The sequence below is a fragment of the Mytilus californianus genome, unplaced genomic scaffold (assembly GCF_021869535.1).
Source record: "Mytilus californianus isolate M0D057914Y unplaced genomic scaffold, xbMytCali1.0.p SCAF_4, whole genome shotgun sequence".
In the NCBI taxonomy this organism is placed as follows: Eukaryota; Metazoa; Mollusca; class Bivalvia; order Mytilida; family Mytilidae; genus Mytilus; species Mytilus californianus.
The window spans coordinates 75,659,496-75,681,099 of record NW_026262690.1 but is presented as its reverse complement, the minus strand read 5'-3'; the positions used below and the strand labels follow the sequence as shown (position 1 = coordinate 75,681,099).

The window sequence follows — 21,604 nt, the reverse complement described above, 5'->3', positions numbered from 1 at the left end:
ATGTCGGGGCTTTTTATAACCGATTATACGATATGGATTTTTCTCATTGTTGAAGGCCGTATGGTTGCCTGTAATAATTTCTTACATCCACATCATTTAAGGTAGCTGGACGATAAATTTTTCTTAAACTTCCGTAAAAGACTTCTGGGTCAATGTAATTTCAAATTTCAATATAAAAACTGGGGATCACGGACCTTGTTTTTTCGTAATAACACATTGAAATTAACGTAATTTGGGTTATTTTATATTGTTAATATAGGGGAAACTTAAGTTTTCCTTATTGCGGAAACATTAAACGATAGAATTGGCTAAAATTCGATGAGAAAATTGCTTTTCATTAATAACTCCGAAATATCAAAAAAAATTGGGGGTCACGGGCCTTATTTTCTTGAAAAAATCCCCCAAAATTTTAAATATACTTTACGACACTTAATTTTTTGATAGTTCAATCTTTAAATTTCAAGTTTTAGGTATTTTGTTGTATATTAAATGATACTTGGTAAAATATTTTTAAAACAAAAAAGTATTTTTGCAACATGATCAGAACGGACGCTCAGAAAAAGACACCCGATCTACCGTAAACTGTGGCAGATAGTTGTCTCATTTGCAATCATATCACATCTCCTTATTTTCATATTATATTAACAAAACTGCAATTCATTTGCATTATATACAGGGACAAGTTATATAAAAAACTCCGATCTGTTTTACTTTGCTAAAATTCATATGCGGGTTCTTCTTTTGACCTTATTACAGCCATAAAAATTCTCAAGATAATATGCAGATGCAGTTTTCTTATTTTTTGGGAGTCGTGCATGTGGATATTCAACAAATAATGGTACAAGAAATTATTTCCTTTTTTACTTAAAATCTCCAGCAAACATTATATTATGCTTTGTCGTGTAGTTAAAGAAAAGGGAAAGCGATCGAGACAGGAATTTTTTTAAATAAAATTGCAGAGTTGTGTCACGTGCACGTGTGATAACCTGACAAATAAAATGGGTTTTGTGCGCAATACCTCGAAGAGCGCCGGAAATGGTGAGGATGAAAAGATGCAGCAAATTATATACACTTTTTTAAAATACAAACATGCAGAAATAAGATTTTAAAAAAGACGTGTATACGCGATCCCAATATTATAACCGATTATTAAAATACGTATAGAATCATTCTGTCAACGCTGTGTTAACCGGGACAATTTCAAACTTGATATTTGATTCATAATTATTAGAACAATACAATATAAAAATAAGAAGATGTGGTATGATTGCCAATGAGACAACTCTCCACAAGAGTCCAAATGACACAGAAATTAACAACTATAGGTCACCGTACGGCCTTCAACAATGATCAAAGCCCATAGTCAGCTATAAATACAAGCATTTCAAAAAAGATGTGGAATCCTGTCTAATTAAGAAAAGATGGAGTTAAAGTCTATACAGTAACTTTCTTTCACTTGCAGTATATTTATTTGCCAATTTGCTTTTTTTTGGCAGCAGAATTATCCTTAAAAAATACTCAGTTTATTTCCTTATCAATTGATTACGCTTGAGCATTTGCAATAATTAGGAAAATGGGTTATAAATAATTCGTAAATATAAATCAACATGTAGACATCTTATACGTTCAGGTATTTCACATCCAATATTTTTTGGTAATATTCTTTACAAAGCACAAAAATGTCGGCATTCACCTCAAAAGCTAACCAAAACTTTAAACAGACTTATTTGGAAAGGATATAGTTACGATACTGTTGTCAGGTAATTAAGGATTGCATATTTTGGTATTAATATTGATTCACTCATAGGGTCTTTGCATCGGAAATAAACACTATTATTCTAAAACCAGTTGTTGGCATGATACGGGTTATGTTCTTCTCATATATTTTATGATTGTATGATACTAAACCCCTAACGGGAGGGATTGTACTTGATTTTCATATGATGAAGACATAATCTTTCAATCAGTTTAATTGAGGTCTGGAGCTGGCATGTCAATAACTGCTAGTAGTCCTTTGTTAATTTATGTATCATTGTCTTTTTGTTTAGTTTCTTTTGTTACCTATTCTGACATCGGACTCGGGCTTCTTTTAAACTGAGTTATACTGTGCGTATTGCTATGTGTTTCTTTATTCTACATTGGCTAGAGGTATAGGGGGAGGGTTGAGATCTCACAAAACATGTTTAACCCCGCCGCATTTTTGCGCCTGTCCCAAGTCAGGAGCCTCTGGCCTTTGTTAGTCTTGTATTTTTTTTTTAATTTTAGTTCATTTATATGTTTTGGAGTTTAGTGTGACGTCCATTTTCACTGAACTAGTACACAATTTTATTTAGGGGCCAGCTGAGGACCACCTCCGGGTGCGGGATTTTCTCACTGCGTTGAAGACCCATTGGTGGCCTTCGGCTGTTGTCTGCTCTTTGGTCGGGTTGTTGTCTGCTCTTTGGTCGGGTTGTTGTCTCTTTGACATATTCCCCATTTCCATTCTCAATTTTATACACACTCACGATTTTGTTTCGACACTGTACGGTATAATAGCGTTATAGAGTTATGTCTAGTAGAAATTGTGATGACGTTACAGTAGACATCAATAACGTCGCCGAATGTTTTTTATTCTTTCCGCTAAAAATCAAACTTCCACAGGATATAGCTTGAAAACTAGCACGGTTGCTAAGGACTTTCTTTGCACCAATGGGTTCGTCGTTCATTTTTGAATCGCATATCGATTTTTAAAAAAATTCTGTGGACCAACGAATTAGAAAATCTTGATAAAGTAAAAATATCTGCCGATTTTTATGATTTTCCCTATATATCCTTTGTATTTTTGGCGTATCATGCTGTTAATTTCAACAGCTTGTATCTGAAAAACGAAAACGGTTACCCCTTTTTTTATTTTATTGTCTGATGTATTTTTACAAGCAGAATCCACATGTAAAATTAAAAAAAATTCTGTGGAGTAGTTAATTACGTACACTTCGCCTTAAGGTTACAAATTTAGGCAGATAAAATGAAGGGGGGAGGGGGGGGGGTCAATGCATTTGAATGGGGACATATGGTTAAAACCACCCCTTTTATCCTGGGTTGAGAACCCTCTTTTTAAAAATGGCTGGAATCGCCACTCTTTAAAACGTAGCAATTTATAAATTATTTATATTAAGTAGAATTATAAAATCGATGAGTTTTATAATTTGACAACACTCATTGATATTGGAAATACTATACTACAATTAATTTATTTAATACATGGAGTGTTTAGTAAAACTGTCGACCAATCAACACAGAAAGCGAGATATCTAAAATTTGTATACCCTTATAGATTTTCATTATCATACATCAATTTTAAATGCAATTCCAAATAAAATGGCTTTGAGAACCGTGTATTAAGCGCTTATCGTTCATTCGTCAATGAATCATTCACCGTGCGTGTATCGTGTGTTCATCATTCATCGTGCGTGTATCGTGCGTTCATCATTCATCATTCATTTTTCGTTAATCCTCCGTGTAATGCTCATCGCTCATCGTGCGTGTATCGTGTATCGTGTATTCACTGTGCGTGTATCGTGCATTCACCGTGCGTGTATCGTGCGTGCGTGTATCGTGCGTGTGGTCAGTATGAATTTTAGAAGGTCTGTAGTAGTGTTCAATGTGGCTTTTTTGTACATTATTAGGTAAAATAATAGTGCTGTGAATCATATTAAACTAAAAACTATCATAAAAACATAACAAGTGCTAGAATCATATAATAAAAATATATTATACAATACTATACAAGCCTGCATGCACTATACGTTTTCCGCATTCATTCTTATGTATTAATTTAATTTAGATATTCATCCGAAATTAAAGAAAGATAATATGGTAAATAAAAATTCAACGACAAAGAGAGAAATACACTATCATTGTAAAACGATAAAAAAAGGATGGGAAAACTAGTCCGACAAGACTGACTAAATATTGAAACCTTGCAAGAGTGTCTAAATACTATAATACGGACCATACATGTATTTCGTGCACTCGAATCACGTTCAAAGAAAATAAAGTTATACTTACTTAAACGAAAAACAAAACACTTGATAAAAGTTTCGGTTAAGTTTTAAATCATGCTCTTTTGTATCTTTTATTATGTGAAGATGAATTAAGCTCATCTTAAATCGGAATGAAATAAGAATCAAACTATCTGCGTCTAGATCTATACTTTAAACACCTCTTTCTATATATGGCTACATGTAAAACAATTCTTGTAGTTAATGTTAAAGTCAGGAACATAATAAAACCGTGACAATGCAATACTTACATGTATACACATGTATTAGTTGATTGGTTTGGCGACAATCTGAAATGTCCATGGACTAATATCTTGTAACAAGAAACAAGTTTCACATGCGATTTCCTCAGGACTTGTTTGTTACCTTAAGGATGTTCGCTACTATGTTTCAAAATAACAAGCTTTTTAAAAGACTGTTATAAATTGATAGTATACAAATGAAGGAACTGAAAATGCAGAAAAAAATTAAGGGTCCGTGTGCTTGTTTTCTAGATATAAAATATTTAAAATTTGGCGGGAAATGATTCTCTCTAGATTTTTCATACACTTAACATTGGCACCTTTGTTCTTTCAAAAACAATGAAAAAATAACATGGATTTAATAAGATTTTCAAATATGGCTTTTTAAACTATATGTAATAAAATTATGAAAAGAAAAGTAGGGGTTAGCGGGCAAAATTTTTAATGGCACCACATGGATAAAACCAGAGGATTCCGAATATCTGGCAAAAAATCAAAAACAAGAGGAGCGAACATCCTTAAGGGCATACGATACAGTTACAGGGGAGGTAATGACATCACTAACGTAAAATGTTACTTTTCGCGACGTCAAACTGTGACATATCGAGAAAAGAGGCATTTTTCGACTGATTTTTATCACCCAGACTGATTAAACTTGAAAACGAGTTCATGGGCCCCTCTTTCGAAAAATGACATTAGGCTTGATTATGTAAGGATTATTTGTGCCAATTTTTGTGAACAAATCACCGATAATTTTTTTTAAATTAGATGAATGTACAGCCAAAAATGCCGTTTTTGACTAAAATCATGAAAATATGATAAAAAAGAATTATTTCCAAAAAATTGTTACACAAACTCAAAACACACTTATGTACCGAAGATATAATTCCAGATGTTTTTACGAAACTCCGCTTGCGTTTATCTTTTGAAACAAAAAAGTTAGGTGTGGCTTTACATTGAATAAAAATGTCCAAGAAACCAAAATGTCTAGTAAATTGCTAAAATTCGACCCCATTTATCTCTAAAAGTAGCACATGAAGGTATATTTTTTATTACATATTTGAATTGACTGCAAGAAAAATAGCTTGTTTGTAAACTTTCGTCAAAAATTCACAGTGGGATCAAAATTGTATCGTATGCCCTTAATTTGTCTCTTTATAATCGATTAACTAGATTTGGTCATCGATAAACTACTGTCACCATGATTCATGATAGTAACTAAAGTATTTTAAGGATGATAATGTCCGTTGCTCTGCTTTATTAAGCTTGATTATGTAGTTTTAAGTTAAGATTAAACCTGAAACTCTTTTACCGAGAACAAAGTAAACTTAGAAATGTAAGCGCAAATTACTTGGGCAGATGCATATGGCGATTTTGAGGGAAGCAATTTTTCAAAAGTGTCATATAAACTTATATATGTGTAATGTATGGTAAAAAATTCTTCAATATTTAATGGTTTATGTATTTCCACTCTGGAGAAAATTTACATTGCGGCATAATTAATATATTTTGACTTTTTCTCTCGAGTTAGTAATAACTATTTGGGGAATTGTACAAGATATTATTAGATGTTAATTTTTATGCAAGAATGTAAAAATATAGATATGATTAAAAAAAGTAATAAATTTAACTAATTAGAATGTGTTGTGTTTTGTTATAAGATGCCAGAAATGCTTTCAAGAAAAGATCATTTGTAATTAAAACTTTAACTCTGAATTACCAAAAACATTTCCCTGTCCAAACATAAACGATAGGTAAACTAATTACATGTAGTAGAAGTATTTAGGCAGTTAAAAGTATTCCTGTTTTACATTACGAAATTATCAAGAAACTATTGTACCAACGCTCTCAATCAAAGCTGACCTTATATAGATGATTTTGTGTATTTTTTTTTATATCCCTTTTGACCATATAGCTCCTCAAGTATAAACACATCATTTATCTTTTTGCTTTTTGGTTTTGTTTTGAGTTTCTATAAAGAAGATAAATCTAGAGGAGCGAGTCAGTAGGCTGTAATTCAGTGGTTGTCGTTTGTTACTGTATATTATTTTTGTATTTCTTTCATTGTTTTGTGCATAAATCAAGCCGTTAGTTTTCTCGTTTGAATTGTTTTACATTTGTCATTTCGGGGTCATTTATATCTGACGATGCGGTATGGGTTTTGCTCACTGTTGTAGGTCATACGGTGACCAATAGTTGTTAACTTATATGTCATTTGGTCTCTGGTGGAATATTATCTCATTGGCAATTATACAATACCTTCTTATTTTTATATCTCAACTAAATACCTTCTCTGATATGCAAACGTTCTGAAATTAAAAGAGAATAGAAGTATCGCACTCAAGTCGGCACTACGTGCACTCGAGTTAAGATTTTCGTTATCCCGTTATTTCTTACGTCTCTTGGGTATTTTCAAAATAATTGTTTGTACCTTTTAAGAGACGATGAACGTTTTCCTCTTCAATAAACGAAATCAATGTGTATACATCTGTATAAATTTGTATTTGCTTTTTCGCTGCCAAGTAAGCGAAATCATAAATATAAGCCTGCTCGCATTCAGAAAAAATAAAATCGAATGTTATACCATCTGTCTATAGACAACATACAATAGATAATAGTTGCCTAAATCCTCATCATTTGGACTCTGGAGGAGAGTTGTCTCATATGGGAATCACATAACATCTCCTCGTGTTTATATTGTCAGCATTCATGCTTATATTTTACCACGAGCATCACTAAACATAAATTAGTTATCGAAATGCGCATCTGGTGCAATACAATTGGCACCGATTATGTTATTTTAAATAACTCGGTCAACATATATGTCCATGAGAAAGCAGATTTTTTATTCATACACTAAGTTGTATCACATCAACATGTTCTTATTTTGATAATGATTGAACGATTATCCGACTGCATATAAAAATTCATCGTCATTATTTACTTCTAATAATGATACACCGGAAATACGATCAAGATGTCTTCTTATTCTTTTTGGGTGAATTGAAAACAACTATTACAATTGTCTTTTTTCAATTTCTATGTAATCAAAACACGTGCATATAGCTTCCGGGTAAAATGCTTTATTGTTGAATCATGTAAATATTTTGTCTTTCTTTGCTATAAAAATATAATTGTTTATTCCCTTTTTTTAATTATGATAGGTGTTGTAGCGATAATGCCAACAGAACTTAAGAAAATACTCATTAAAGTGTAAAGGTAATGGAATAAAACTAGATTAATGATAAAATCTACAATTTATTGTGTAACTCTACTCTCTGTCCCCGATCCGCCAGCCTGCAAAAGATGTCCACATATTGACATTGCTTACTATTTTTCCAACTGGTGTATATGTTGGACTAGTTCTTATGAATGTGACATCACCTTGAGCCAATTCAACAACTGCTGTTGTGGAAGATCCTGTATAGTCACATCCGCCGGCAGATTCAGGAAAAACCACGCCGTGTATTTGGTTATTTGCAACAAGTTCAAATGCGCCATAGCTGTTGCAATCTGGGACAATAGTATATGAAAAAACGTAAAGACCATCAATAGGTGCAGTAAATGCCCCTGAAAATTTGTTGTAGCCATTTCCACTGTTTGTGCTGATGATGTCAAATATGATAGTATGATGTTTCGCAGGCGTTTCAGTCTTGGAAAGACGAGCATGGAAAGCTATGGTAATTACTCCAGGGCTTGCACTGAGTAGACGACTACCTAAAAATTATGAAAATCTTATTAAATCCATCGACACCTAATAATATCTATCTAAATGTTAAAACTTATGTTTTTGATGACGCAGAAACATACACTGTTCTTGTCGAAGTAGTAAATTATTTTATAGAGTGATAATCTGCAGAAATGTTCATTTTTTAATTTATTTTAATACAAATAAACTCATCGTAGATACCAGAATTTAAAGTTGTGTACGCCAGACTAGCAGTTCGTCTACATAAGACTCATCAGTGAATCAAAAAAGTTTAAAAAAAAAAGCCAAATAAAGTACGAATTTGAAGGACCCAAAATTCCGATCGGTTTTGCAACAGGTCTTGATATGTAAAAATTAAGGCGGTGGCTCAAATAGATTTATTTTACTAATTATGCAATAACTTAAATATTTGCAGAAAAAAAATCATTGGACAGCTGTTAAAAAATCTGAAAGTATTTTTTCTTAACTTTTCCTCTTAATTTAAATCTTTATTGTACTAACTTTTATCCAAATAATTCATTTAAAGTTGGTGATCTACCATTGATGTACTGTTTCTTAAAAGTTTTTCATAAGATGGGGCGAAAACTTAAATGACCAGGGCACAGTATAGTTTTTGTCTCGCCTGTGACCAAAGTCGCAATATGCGAGACATAGGTATTACTATCAGGCGGCGACGGCGGCGTAAACTATTTGTATAAAGCTTTATATCTCAGAAGGTAGAAGACCTGGATGCTTCATACCTTGTATGCAGATACCTTATGTTACGAAGTTTCCGTCTGTCATATGCCCATAGTCTTTGCCTCATTTTCATGGTTCAGTGACTACTTGAACGAAAATTACAGTTATTTGTCATGTGAACTTCTCACTTATTATGAGTAATAGGATAGCTATATTTGGTATATGGGTTCCTTGCAATGTCTATATATCCGTCAGACACGGTTAACCTGACCTCGACCTCAATTCATGAATCAGTGATCAAGGTTAAAGTAACGTGATTAGGTCCGTTACTCAGATACTACAAGCAGCAGGTCAACTATATGTGGTATATGGAATGTTTGTAAGGTGTTCATGTCAGACTGACAGGTTTCATCTAACCTTGATCTCATTGTCATGGTTCATTGGTCAATGTTAAGTTTTGTGTTTTGGTCTGTTTTTCAAGTACTGATAGCAATAGGTCAATTATAATTGGTGCATGGAATGATTGTAAGGTGTACATGTCTGTCTAGCCGGTTTCATCTGACCGTGACTTCATTTTCATGGTTCATTGGTCAATGTTAAGGTTTTGTGTTTAAGTCTGTTTTTTAAGTATTAATAGCAATATGTCAACTATAATTGAGGTATGGAATGATTGTAAAGTGTACATGTCTGTCTAGCCGATGTCATCTGACCTTGACCTCATTTTCATGGTTCATTGGTCAATGTTAAGTTTTTGTGTTTAAGTCTGTTTTTCAAGTATTAATAGCAATATGTCAACTATAATTGAGGTATGGAATGATTGTAAAGTGTACATGTCTGTCTAGCCGATGTCATCTGACCTTGAACTCATTTTCATGGTTCATTGGTCATGGTTAACTTTTTGTGTTTTTGGTCTGTTTTTCAAATACTAATAGCAATAGGTCAACTATAATTGAGGTATGGAATGATTGTAAGGTGTACATGTCTGTCTAGCCAGTATCATCTGACCTTGACCTCATTTTAATGGTTCATTGATTAATATCAAGTTTTTGTGTTTTTGTCTATTTTTTCAATTATCATTAGCAATGGGTGAACTATATTTGGTGTATGGAATAACTGTAAGGTGTACATGTATGTGTGGCAGTTTCAACCTGACCTTGACCTTATTGTTATGGATCTTAAAAAATGTTAAGTTTATGTGATACTTGTAGTAAAACCTTTATCTTTAAGACTTCCAACATATAATCAATGGTGAGTAAAACAGGCGAGACATTTCAGCGTGTGCACGCTTGTTAATTTGAGGGACTATATAAATGGCAATGACACAAGTATTATATATATTTTATTTAAAAATCTATACACACAGACAGTGGCAACGACAAGTGGAACATATCCGTGGTCATCTTAGACATACACATATATTCCATGACGGTCAACCAAATTATAAGAAAACAAAAACTGCTATTCCCAATATATATCTATTATCATCCTGTGTCATATGGTTACCGGTAACGGATATATCAATCAAGCCAAGAAGTTGAGGAATTCTATATAAAGGGATTAAATCATCATGTCCTGTCTATAGTGTGTGATAACATTTTGTTGGGGAATTCGATTTTTTTTATACCACGGTTCATTTCAACGCACTTTATGACAATACCACTGTACCAATCAGTATGATTTTATTTTGCAGTGTTTTAAGACATGATTTTACTTTGTATCCTTGTATCCATGTATTATTTGTGTAACATTAAATGTTTGAAAAAGGCAAATTTTCTGTATAAAGTCAATACTGATGTAGACTTTTGAAGCCCAAACTTTCTATTGCCTTACATACGCAAATGGAAGATCCGAAAACTATACCAATACATAACGACATGTTTTTGAAATTAAAGCAAAAGTTTTGGTTGACAAATTTTTATTCGATTTTGCAAAAAATTAACTTAAAATATCTGTCATATTCTCCTTACCCAGTTTACCACTATTACTTATTATGATGTGGATAGGTCATTGTTATTGAATCTTACGCAATTTGATTGGATTTAATTATTATTAGTTTACCTGCAAACTGTTTATTTTTTTCATACACGTATATTGATTAAATCAGAACATGCATGCATGTGTACAGTAACTTAATTGACCTCCAAACTGTACACTGGAGAAGTCCATATTATTTGTTATCAATTAAACTAATTAAATTAAGGTACGAAAGGTAGAATTGCCACTTCTTATATTTTCACAAAAAGTTTTCCACATATAGAATAGATAAATTATATTTTAATAATTCAAGTCATTTTTCGAAGAAGAAAATGCCGAAATACATTTTACGCACGGCTACGCCAGGTAAAATTATTTTTTATCTTAACAAAATAAAACATTTTTCATTCTCATTATAATGTTATAATTACAATTAATCCTAAACAAAAGTAGTTAGTAGATAAAGTCAAAATATGTCCGATCTGCCTATTTTTTGACATCAAAATTCCATACGATCGTTTCAAGGTAAATTTTGTCAACCTCACAAAATCTTCTTCGGCACTATAAAATCAATGTGAAAGCTTGTCTCAAAAGCATTTTTGGTTCTATTTCAAAATTTTGAACTGTGGTAGGTCTGGTAAGGGAGCTACCATTTGATTTTTATCGGGGGCTAGGATGGAATTTGAAAAAAAGGCAGGACAGGAATTTTGAATAAAAAAAAGCCAGGATGAGCAATTTTGCACAAAAAAAAAGGCGGGATGACAATTTATGTAAAAAAAAGTCAGGATAAACTAAAAAAAAAAAGGCAGGACCGAATAGAGTGAAAAATAAAAAGGCAGGACAGAGATTACAACTAAAAGAAAAAATGCAGGACAGAGATTACAACTAAAAGAAAAAATGCAGGACAAAAATTTTCACCCTAGCCCCCATAAAAATCCAATGGTAGCTCCCTTAACGCCATTTGAATTAATTCAAAAATAAAGTTATATTGACACACGCATACTGTACTACGAAAGTAAATTAATGAAATAAACACTTTAATGATGTTCGAAGCGCGTTTCTCGATTAACCTTCGTCAAGATCGCTCAAACCTAAACATTTAAAAGACCTCGATGTATGTAGAAACTCATCAAAGATACAAGGTTGATACTAAAGTACGCCAGATGCGCGTAGACACTGATAACTAAAAGTTGTTTTATCTCTTAAATAAGATTTGATAATAAAATAATCCGTAGAAAAACTCACAATTCCCAAAATTTGTTAGGAATTTCAGGAAAGACGTATTAATAAAACCCATTTTGTCAAAACCTAACATTTTCACACAATGTTAACGTTGCAATTATGTACATTAACAGCTTTAATTTGCGTTAATCTTTGACTTCATTTAATAAACAATTATACAAATATTAATGAGGAAAACCACAAACATTATCATCTGATACCTGCTTTACCCCGATGAATTTTTTTTTAAGAAACAGAACAATGCTATCTGATCGGCAATAACGCTACTTTGCTTTAACAGTAACTGTAAATACGCTCAAGGTTTTTAGTAGGGCCACTGATTTCATGGGAAAAGAATTTTGAAAACTTTTTTTAGAAACGGACACGAAGAAACGGGAACAATTAAAACAATTAGAAATTGATTATACAATACAAGTATTCTATGTTACTCGACTACCCATTTATAATGCGTTTATAATGCCATATACTAGTAACTGCTTTTTCAACCCGGTATAATTATTCCCTATCTTGTAATATATATGCCCCATTTCCATTCTCAATTTTATCAATTTTATTTGAACATTTTACTTCATTTCTATACTATGTCAATAGACTTCCATTTTGTACTAAGTACAAATAAGTGATTATGTACCTCTCGTTAACTGCTTGACTTTATTGTCCTGATACACTGATCTTTGCTGATCACCACGTTGTTCCAACCTTTTGAGTTGCTCCTGTTGTCTTATAATAATCTCATCCAGTTGTGTATTATTTTGACGGAGAGTTTCTACGTTTTCTTCCAATCGAATTATCTTTGAATTTTGGGATTTAACGATGTTTTCAAGTTGCGCTAATCGTGTCGAGATATCTGACATACCACCCTCCGCCCCAAACACATAGAGCATAAAAAGTACAGACGTATATATAAACATTGTAACTAAATGCTTACACCTTTCAAAATACGCAGTACAAAACCAATTATAATAGAATGACACAAACGCTTATCTGTTCCAAACACTCCTGACATATAAACCTTATAAACCACGACACCAAATAAAGGAATGTCAGATAAGAAATACATGTAATATTGGCCTAAATAGCAGTGTATGGACAGTGCGAATCAAGAAAAGCCATATTTTGTTTTGTAAACGAGTTGCATTGGGTGAAAATCTCAGACCAATGTTCACATTTATTGAGAACAAAAGATGATTTTTGGGTAAAGAATTGTTTTTCGTATCTAAAACAGGAATAATTACATTTTTTCAATTGAAACAAAATGCGGTTTTAAGTAAAACACGGTAGAAAATTTGCTAAAACATAAAAAAGTATAGACATTACACTCAAAAGGAGAAGGTATGATAAAGCCACTTTTTACCACTTGAATTCAAAAATCAAAAAGTATTATAAATCTAACAAATAACATCCTTCAGATGTTCATAAGATAATAGTCTGTCTGATAGCAGTATTTATAATATGCTTATAAAAAATAATGCTATTATTGTACCCCTTGATAAAACTGTAATTTGTACATATATTTATTCATTAAATCTGAAGAATTGTCTTAGTCGTGTGATATGACTTTTGTTGTCAACTGCTTCCGGTTATTATTTTCGACGGGCATTTCGACGTCACTCTTCAAATTCCGTAAAATACACCTCAATGGTACGTTTTTAGTGAAAAACTTAACAAAGCAGGATAAAAAAAACAAAAATTGGGAAAGAGGAAAATATATTATTAAAAAATGCAAAACAAATAATATAATAAATGCATTTTTCAAAGTTTTAAAAATAATTCTTGTCTGTATGTCTTCTGCTGAAATATATGATAAAAAAACATAACATGTAATTTTTCATATCAGACCCCTTATCAGCCCATGGTCAAAATCATCCCTCGAGCCTGTCGGCTCTCGGGCTGATATCATGACCTAGGGCTGATAAGGGGTCTGATATGAAAAATGCCATGTTATAATCTATATTTATATATTAGAATTTTGAATCACATTTTGGTATTAGGGCTTCAAACTTCTTACATTTAGTGCAAAACAGTAACAACTGACAACATAGCCTCATTTTGTGATCTTGTCATTATCACTTACGTATGAGACACAGCTTTACCATAATATATACTATAATAAATGTATTTTATAAACATGTTAATAATTATGTTTAAAATATCTTTTTAGGTAAAGTTGTCATATATATTTTGACAAAAAACATGCGTGAAATGACTACGTCATTATGAGTCAACGAGGCAAATTTTAAAGAATTGAGAAGCGCTAGTGTTAACAAAAAATCTCTAGTTTAATGAAAACTAAATATCTCCAAACATCGTAGTACATAAACCGGTATGGACTTTTTTGTGTTTAATCTTTTTAATTATTCAATCGTCTTACAATGAAACATATATTACTTTCTAATTAAAAACGACATACAAGTCAGACACAAAACAAAAGTAACAAAGCTAGTAACAACTAGCCGTATATTCTGCACTGTAGTCAGGTCAAGGTCCTTGGCTATCGCTTTGGATATGACCGGACTACTCGTAGTGGAGCGACGAATGTTGAAAAAAGACTCTTAGTTAACGAGTTTAAATTACCTAAATACCTCATGGAATAGTAATGTCTTAAAATGTCTATCGATTATTCAACTTCAAAAAAAATTTTTGTCGAAAATGTCAAATGTGGTACCAATGACGTTTAAAACGACATTAACTGACGTTACCCAACTGTCATCGAAGACCCCACTGCTGTTTCGATAGACCAATCTCATAATTAATTTGTGAACCAAATTGGTTAATAACATTAACGATACCAATTTTTCTGCACCAGATGCGCAATTTTATAATTAATGTCTCTTCAGTGATGCTCGATCGAGGCCAAAATATTTGAAAATCCAAAGCTTATTAAAAAGATGAAGAGCTATAAACCGAAATGGACAAAAAAGTACAACCAAAGCCGGATAAGGAATTAGAGCTTTGCATGAGGGAGATATATTCCGTAATTTAATATGATTACTCTTGAACTTCATACATTGTAAGGGCATCTTTGAAAAGTGCTATATTTAAAGCACAGAGCACCAAGTAGCATTAACAGCACGTGCAATAAATGTGTATTTTTTAAAGGTACAACCGTAAAGCCGTCGTATAGTACTTCAATCGACCAGATTTACTTTTTCAAGAAAATAAGTAACAAGCAATATAATCGGTTGAACATCTGCATTTTATCAGAATTTCAATTTCGGATATTTGTCATACATGAACCGACACTGTTCTGATATCTAGTTATAAGCCCACATTAGGCAATTTTTGCGATGGTCATTTTAATTATTATCACGCGTATTTCTTGTTTACTTTGGAATTTCTGAAGCTTTGCAATTTATTCATGGTGTTAGGTATTTTTGTTTAGTGGTGTTTGATGAATAAAACAGTGAAAGAGATAATTATTGAAGGATGAGTATTGGTTTTCAGGTGTGTTCGATCTATTGGATATTTAAGGAAACGGACAATTATACTAGTTTGTTAAAACTGGCTCCGTCCGATGCCTAGAAAAGGTGCTCTGAGGTTGGAGTTGACAAATAAATTACCTGCAATTGTGTATTTGCTCAAATTTTAAGAAGAGCAACAGAATCAAGAAAAAAAAAAATCTGCTAAATGCTGCAGCAGTGAAACGTGATGATTTATTTATTATTTGAATGACCTATATAATGATACGTAAACTGATTCAATCATATTAAGATATCAAAGGTCTTGTTTTAAAAGCTACACAGGTAGACACAATTTGAAATCATGCAGTAGCACGGCTGAAAAGGAAGCACCAGATATAAAGCCAGATTTATCCACTTCATTGTTGATTGAAAGTAATCTTGACCTGGCCTCTCGAAACATTAGAGTAAATAATTTGCAAGAAAATGTCACATAGAAAGTGAAAACATTACATACCATGCTGGAAGATTAGCAAATCTAAATGATGGTGCTGTTAAAGCAGGCAACGCAGATACAATAAAAAATATTACCGAATAAAGCACGAGATTTAATCAATAACGCAGTTTATTATGCTGGATGTTTGACCACATGCTTGGCATAAAGACCAAATTACACAAAGAGTCGTTAAAATTAGAGACAAAGACCTTATTCGTGACAAAAAGACTTGTTATTTTATCAATGTTGATAATGTACCAGTCTTTCTTACCAAATATAGCATAGTAAGACTTACTGCAATTACTCTTAAACTCAAGGCTAAATTTAAGAAACACAACATGGCTGCCATAGTGTTCTTTTCTAAACAAGGTCATGACAAATCGAACATTTAATTTGCAAGCGTCATTTCTATTGGCCACGCCTTTAAAGCAACGAATAACATCAAAGCAAAATCGAAAATTGTTTAAAGCCGCCAGACAGTAATATTATCAGTTGTCCGACTTCAAGTTGTAACCATGAAGAGGCACATACCATAATGATTTTCCATACTTTTCATGCTGATGCTATGTATGGTGGAAAAGACGATGAGGATAGAATTGTTATCAAATCAGATTATACTAGTGTTCTTGTTATGGCTGTCCATTTCTATCTGACGCTTAAAATTACAAAATTAAGACGTATGTGTTCAGACTGGTTCAAATGACAGCTTGTAGAATAACAGACGATTTATCCCAGTTCACGGCACTGTTTCGTCTTTTGGCCCAGTTGTCATCAAAATACTGCCGATCATCCATGCCTTGAGTGGATTTTATTCAAGTTTTTGTGGGATCGATAAAAAGTCGGTATGCAACCTCCTTAGGACGAAAGCAAGCCACTTCAGTAATCTTGTAGCATTAGCACACGGTGATGTTGATAGTGCTATAAATGATGCTAGTGTGTTTGTTACTGCGTTATACGACTTAGAATACAAGTTAAATAAATTGAACAACAATTTAAATTTAAAACAGTTGGCTATATATAAACATGAAAGTGTAATAAAGCTTACGCCATGTGAATTAGTGTTTAAGCAACTCGTACTACATTTGTATGTGCAATATGGCAAAGGAAAGTTTGGGTGTAGGCAAATGTTGCTAACCCAAATAATGGGAAGCCAGGTGAGTTTGGTTAGAAATTTGGAAAAATGACAAGTAAGAGTCAGTTTTCTTTGAAGGACATATGACATCAGACTCTCTACAATACCTTGTTTGTTCGTGTAAGGGGGAAAGCATGTGCAAGTAGCATGCGTTTTCAAGGAGCAGCGACTATTTTTACGACATATAATTTCAAAAAGTACACGATTTAAGCTTTTCAATGAGCTATTATAATGCCATGAGTTATGTAGGTAATTTTAATTTCTAAAATTGTCCACTCCGCTGCTCCACTATCGTGCAGAAAAACTTAACGGCAACAGTTGTTACCGGCCTTTTTTTTCCTTTTTTTTTTAACTTCTGTTCTGTATCTAATATATATACTTATACATAAAGCATTTTAAGGTTCACCAAAAGGAAGTAACACCACAACTATACTCGGGCAAACCAGAAACCTGTGCCACTTTACAACGTATTAGGCATGAAAGAACCTAGATTTTAAAAGGCGCATATGAATTGTGTGTTTCAAAAAACAAGCAAAAAATTTTATATTGTTAGCTTCTTGAAAGATACAGTCAACTCAGTTATACAGTTTAAATCACCAATTGATGTGCATATATTTAATGTTTTTCCCTTCGCTTATATCAACCTGCTAAGTTGCTCCGTAATTCTCGTATCAAGGTTTTGAGATGTGAAAGTACATTTATCAGCGACGTCACAATGTCTAAAGAAAAATTATCACCGACGTCGCAATATGAGAGGAGACATTATCAAGCTTACTTTCGTCAGGCGTAAAAATGTATAAGGAAGAAGAAAAGACTAGTAATAGTATAGATATTGCTAAATATCAACCGCTCGACAGAATGTGAAGCTTTTTTGCCCGTTAACTACGCTCACTGTTAAAAAGGTCCACAGTGTGGCTTGCTGTTGATATTTAACGATATCAATATGTGAAAAACCCGATATTCTATACCTATTGTCCATGTCAATCAATACAATTCACTACAATTATTACAGGATGGTAACATCTAAAACGTTTTTCCCATTTTACATTAATTTGGCACCTTTTGTAGGAACAACAACAATGAATAATCAAATTCAAGGAAAGCTTTTACTTGTTAAAACTTAAAATACATAAACATTTAACCATCTAGGTCCTTCTGGATTTTAACTCTGCCAGGTGCACGTGTTTCAGGTTTGTCTGTATTATAAAAAAAAAATGGTGCCCAGCAAACACAAAAACATCTTAAAAATGTTTTTAAAATGTTGTGTCTAATGTCATGAAAATATCACAAAAAACGTGAGAAAAACATTAAATGTATGGTAGAATATATATCGCTAAAACGTTTTCTAATATATTTTTCTAAAATATTTGCATAATATAATTAAAATGTTGTAAAGAAATATCATGATAATGTGAAAAACAATGGCGTATAAAACATTTTGATAATCTTTTAAAAAATATTTTCTAGAAATATTTTCTGAACGTTTGAAAAACATCATGAACATCAAATAATGTTATAAAAATGTTTTTTGGATGTTTTCTTGCAAGTGAGACTGTTCCTAAAAAATGTTTTCAAAATGTTTTAAGAAGATGTTTTTGGTTGATATCTAGATTATATCAATATAAATATTTCTGTACTTTTGATTGAGTTTCCTGCTTTATTAAATAAAAATCATTTAAATTAATTTATTCACAGTGATTAGTTCTATATACAAACAAGAATAAATCAGTTGTTTTGCTAAGCATATGAAATTCACAATTCAAAGTCTCTAAAAACAAGAAGTATCTACAAATTTTGACACATCCAAAATGTCAGACACAACTCATCATGGTCAAGCCACTTACCATATATGAAGTCATTCTGTTCATCAGCATTACTAATTAAAGTAATGAAAAATTTGAGAACATTCAACAGTTTGAAATACAATGTATAAGTAAACAGGAAACAGGTGCCAGATACAAAAATGTTCACACATCACAGTTCATCACTATCAAGCAGCTCATTAAATATGAACTCATCTTTATCAGCAGTTTGGGGAAAAACAGTGTTGAAAAAATATTTTGTTGGACAAAATCCGACAAATATAGGTGGACAGACGACAGACAGTGCAAGAAAGCCCACATTCCAACCACAATGGTATAATGTTTAGTTTTTCACTCTCAACTTTTATTACCTATCTTATACACATCATGCATATGTCAACCTGAACATGCATGACATATATGCCATTGGACATTATGCAAACATTATACACATTTTTAAGTTCAAGTTACATTGACTAAAACTTGTGTCCCAAATTCTGATTTTTCAATACAACTTCTCTTTCTAAACTAAAACGCTACACTTCTAATAGGGTTACATCTTAAGTCAATAATCATTGATAATTGGCTGAACAGATGAGAACAAAACACCATTTTACATCAAATATTTGATTTATTGAAGAATACACTGAAAAAGTCAATCAATTGTCTTATTCAAAATCACTTGGAATGTCTTGTAGTGTCTTATATCTTTTTTTTGCTGTGCCATGCTGAAAAAAAAAATTAATCTTACATTCATATATAAACTTCTTGCACATTCCTTTATTATAGAACGTTTCACGTTGCCTGAAGGATATACATCCCCTCCCCTTTAAAGTTTTGAAACAAATAACGATGATAGTCTGTCGGAAGGGGACGATAAATGGCTGACCGTGTTAAAAGAGAGCAATATGCCACGCTGAACTTCATTTAGTTATTAAAAAAAAAACACATAAAAAACTTAAGACTAGATATGTGTCCAGTCAAGAGTCTTATTTCATTATACTCGTTGATTGTTGTCTATCATATTTTTTTTCTTTTATTGTTTTGTATAAATCAGGCTGTTGTTTTTCTTGTTTTTTTTTTTAGTTTTCATTAAATGCATTGTATCATGTAGGGGCCTTTAAAAGCCCTGCTACATAATGTCTTTAAACATCTTATTGTCCTTTTTAAGTGTTAAACTCTGTAGAGTGACATAGTTTATAACTTGTCATTTGTATCTAAGGGCATATGATACAGTCCTAGAAGTATACTATAGGCACATACTAACTTATCGAAGTGTTACGCATTGTTTTCGCAATGATGATAATAATATAACTTAACTTCCGAGAAACACACAGATGTCATTAAATGAGTTGTTTATATGTATTTGAAATACTTCAAAGAAAAGCAAATATGTTGTAAAGGAAAGCAAATATGTTGTTTATGAAAGCACACTGTTGGACTAAAAGATTGATTTAAATAAACAACTTGTTTCTATTTTGTCACAAAAAAATAATTTATTCAAATATCCAGATATCTTTTCTGTATTGCAATGTATTGTATGCCCTTAATCTTGAATGTAATGCATTGTTTATGCTAAATATTTGAATTAAATATGGAATAACAGTAATTCTGTATGAAAATCTTACTTCAAAAAAAAGTTCTCCTGAAAGGTTGTAGACATTCCAAAGAACCTGCGCCACTTCCAAATTGTAAACCTGCATATTGAACTTGTCCTTTGTGGCTTTTCTTTTAGCTCCTGTTAAAAAATAAAAGATACATTGTATGTACATTGTGTGTATGAAGCAATAAATATAATTTTAAGCAACAGTTTATATTATCTTGCTTGTACTGAAGTCTTACATAGTCTTTGTAATGTTCATTAAGCTGTTAAGGGAAATTTAATTTACTGTTTTGCAAATACATACATACACTGAATTTACTAGAAAAAAAAATCTCCATATTCAAATGGTGCTTATATTAGTGTTATTGTAACTTGTTTGTGTGCCTCGGAAACAAGGTATTGAGTCATGCTTATTGCAATAGTTGTTGTTGGTTTAAGTCTGTGAAATTTCTTTTTCATAACGTGTATTTAATGTAGGCAGTTAGTTGTTGTGTTTCAATTGTGTTGAGAAAAATTTAACATTTGTTTGTCAAGGCTTTAAAGTGACTATATGGCATTGGTTTTCTCAAGTTTTAAAAGCCGTACACTGACCTATAATTTCTTTTATCCAAGTCATTTAAATTCTGGTGGATAGCTGTCTCATACACCTTATTGCTATTTCAGTATTTGGAAATCTGTCCTGCTTGAACTTTTTACATCAGCATACGTCATACAATAATACACCTTATCGCTATTCCCGCTTGACCCGAGAATCTATCCTGCTTGAACTTTTGACGTCAAACAACAATCACTTTTCCATTGTGGCATCAGATATTTTTTATGATGTCAAAATTTTAAGGGAACTTGTGACAGTTGTGTGATGTCCAGTAATGGTGGACAAATAGCGATAAGGTGTATTACTTTTAATTGTGGTGTCAAATATTTTCTAATATGACGTCAACATTTTACGGGAACTTTTGTGATGTCCATGGCCAGTAATGGCGGACAAATAGCGATAAGGTGTATTGGCAATCAAACACACAAGCCACATATCCTTATAATTTTTTTATATCAATGAACAAATTCATAATTGGTGTACGTAGTTGCTTGAACAGTGGCGGATTTAGGGGCCCCGACCCCCTTATGGACTACTTATAAGATAAATGTATAGACTATTTACAAGTATCACTCCAAACGTTTGCTTGCCTTGGGCAGGGGCCCCCTTTTTTCAAAACCTTGATCCGCACCTCCAGAAACAGATGTAATTTGGTTCCGATTATGATTGAACACACACAATGAATGCACAAGT

General features: G+C 32.3%; 1 protein-coding gene across 1 annotated transcript; it reads right to left on the bottom strand.

Moving 5' to 3' along the window:
* Positions 1 to 7,553: 7,553 nt before the first annotated feature.
* LOC127737084 (complement C1q-like protein 4) lies at positions 7,554 to 12,739 on the bottom strand. Its single transcript, XM_052247617.1, has 2 exons — positions 12,517 to 12,739; positions 7,554 to 7,999 (listed from the first exon to the last, which is right to left on the bottom strand). Exons 1-2 carry the CDS (start codon positions 12,737 to 12,739, stop codon positions 7,554 to 7,556), a joined length of 669 nt encoding a protein of 222 aa, XP_052103577.1.
* Positions 12,740 to 21,604: the final 8,865 nt, after the last annotated feature.